General features: G+C 63.1%; 1 protein-coding gene across 1 annotated transcript; it reads right to left on the bottom strand.

Moving 5' to 3' along the window:
* Positions 1 to 250: 250 nt before the first annotated feature.
* Positions 251 to 2,365, bottom strand: LOC123190025 (protein DETOXIFICATION 49). The gene has a single exon (XM_044602570.1). It carries the CDS (start codon positions 2,144 to 2,146, stop codon positions 479 to 481), a length of 1,668 nt encoding a protein of 555 aa, XP_044458505.1. The 5' UTR covers positions 2,147 to 2,365; the 3' UTR covers positions 251 to 478.
* Between the last annotated feature and the right edge of the window lie 205 nt (positions 2,366 to 2,570).

The raw sequence follows: 2,570 nt of genomic DNA, 5'->3' as shown, positions 1-2,570 counted from the left end.
CTGCAGCCAAGGAAGCCACGCGACTTTAGACCTGATGGTGCGTGCGGTTTTACTGGGTGGCCCGGTGACCGGGTCGTCACGCGGCCGGCCGGCCTCCCTGGACCAGACACCGACCCGGAGCAAGCGAAAGGGAAGCAGGGGACGGATTGTTCCTCTGTCTCAAAACTTACTTCCTTCCTTCCTTCCTTCCAACAAGTACTACTACTGCTGTTTTCAAAAAAAAAACCAAACAAGTACTACTACTACGTACTAGGAGGAGTAGATATTTTTCCCGATCTTCTCTAATAACAATCAGCAAAATCTTTACATGGCTACATTAGCAAATGTGAGCAAAATTTGTCAGCCCCTAGCTCCTCCCCCACCGCCCAAAATATGGCCAACGGGGGAGGGAATAAAAATGGTAAAAATAAGAAGCAGCAGAAGAGGGAGTAGATTACAATGCACACGCCCCCCGGCTCAAGCTGTGTCGTGGTAGCTATCAACACCGATCGTTCGGCCGCTCGATGTCCGCGTCGTCCATAAGCAGCCGCGACTTCTCGTCTCCGTCGGCCGCGCCAACTTTGCCCTGGGCGTCGGAGCCGGTGAGCTGCTTCGACCGCTTGGCCTCGGCCGCCCAGTCCGTGCGCCCGATCACCAGGAGCATGCGCACCATGCAGGTGGCCTGCGCCGCCAGCAGCCCCAGCCACAGGCCCTCGAAGTCGTAGTGGAACCAGAAGGCCAGCACCAGCGCCACCGGCGTCCCCACCAGGTAGAAGGACCGGAGGTTGATGTTGGCGGCGTCCTTTGGCCGCGCGCTGCCGCGCAGCACGCCGCACCCCGTCGTCTGCGGGCAGTTGCCCAGCTCGCACAGGCCCAGGATCGGCAGCACCGACGCGGTCAGCGCGATGATCGCCGGGTCGGCCGTGAACATGCTCGCCCACACGTTCCGGACGAGGAATGCGAACGCCGAGGCGAAGGCGCCGAACGCGAAGCCGAGCATGATCCCCGCCGTCGCCGCGCGGCTCGCCTGCTCCGGCTGCCCGGCGCCCAGCTCGTTGCTGACGCGCGTCGACACGCCGAAGCTGAGCGACGAAGGGAAGATGTATATGAGCGACGTGGTCTGGATCAGGATGCCCATGGACGCCACCGTGGCCTGCGGGTTCAGGAGCAGGCCGCACAGCAGGATCATGATCTCGTACCACCACCACTCGAGGCACACGCTCACGCAGCTCGGCAGAGCCAGGCTGATGAGCTCGCCCCACCCACGGAAGCTCTCGGCGGAGAGCGCGAAGCCGCCGGTGCGCTTGTGGACGCCTTTGAAGAAGATGTAGGCGAGAAGCAAGAGGAGCAGGTTCAGATTGGCCAGCACGGACGCCATTGCCACTCCCTTGACGCCGAGCCCGAGCACGGTCACCAGCACGTAGTTGATGGGCAGGTGGATGGCAATGGCGAGCGTGGCGCACACGGTGAGTGGCAGGTTTATGGACTGCATCCGGAGATATATCCTCACGGGATGGAGGAATGCCTGGAGGAGGAGGTCAGGCAGCGAGGCAAGAATGTAGGTCTCGGCGACGGCGGCGATGCCGGCGTCCTGTCCGCAGAGGAGGAGCAGAGGCCGCATGTGCATCCACAGGCCACCGATAGGGACGGCGGCCGCGATGAGGAGGAGCACCGTCCGCTGCACGGTGACACCAATGAGCGAGTAGTTACCCGCGCCGAATGCCTGGCCGCATATCGGCTCCATGCCCATGGCGAGGCCGGAGAGCACAGAGTATCCGGTGATGTTGGCGAAGCCGATGGCGAGGGAGCCGCCGGCGAGCGCCAGGCCGCCGAGACGGCCGAGGAAGAGCATCGAAATCATGGAGCGGAGGTAGAGCAGCAGCCCGGTGAGGATCATCGGGAATGCGAGGCCGAGAATGGAGCGCGCCTCGTCGCGGGCCGCGGTGGCCGACACGGGCGGCATCATCGGGAGCGCGATGCCCAAAGAAACGGACCAGGCTTCCTTCACCGCCCTGGCAAGCCGGCCGGGCGGCTTGCACGTGAGCACCGGCGCGGCCGCCTCGTCACCGCAGACCTGGACGACGACCTCCCCCGGCTTGGCGAGCAGGGGGGCGGTGATGACGCGGCCGTCCGGGCATGCCGCGGTGGCGCCTCCGCAGGACGTCATGGAGGGAAACAGAGGAGCGCTCTGCTCGTCGCCCTGCCGCTCGTGCGGTTCCGCAGAGCTTTTACGGCGCCGGGCGGTGTAACTCCCGGGCAATTTACCGCCTACTCAAGTACGACGCAGTTTAGTTTTGGACGGGGGAGAGAGAGAAAGAAAGGGGAGCGTTTTTTTCTCTTGTCTCCTCTTCGGAGGCGGGTGGTGCTTGGTAGGTGGAGCTCTGCGCCGCGCGGGGAAATGGGAGGCTCGCGGCGCCGCTTATATAGGCGCCGGAGGGGGGAGGGAGGGAGGGAGGGGTGCCGTTTACAATTACAATTCACACTTCTTTCTCGGGATGGTTTTTGTCGTTGCTGCTGTGTCCATCAGCGAGCCGCCCGTGTTAATTACCGTCCGTTTCTTCCGTCCCGTGGATACTTTCTACTCCTACCTC

The sequence above is a fragment of the Triticum aestivum genome, chromosome 2A, assembly GCF_018294505.1.
Source record: "Triticum aestivum cultivar Chinese Spring chromosome 2A, IWGSC CS RefSeq v2.1, whole genome shotgun sequence".
Classification (NCBI taxonomy): domain Eukaryota; kingdom Viridiplantae; phylum Streptophyta; class Magnoliopsida; order Poales; family Poaceae; genus Triticum; species Triticum aestivum.
Note: the sequence above shows the minus strand (reverse complement) of the source record. Positions and strands in the feature narration are given on the sequence as shown.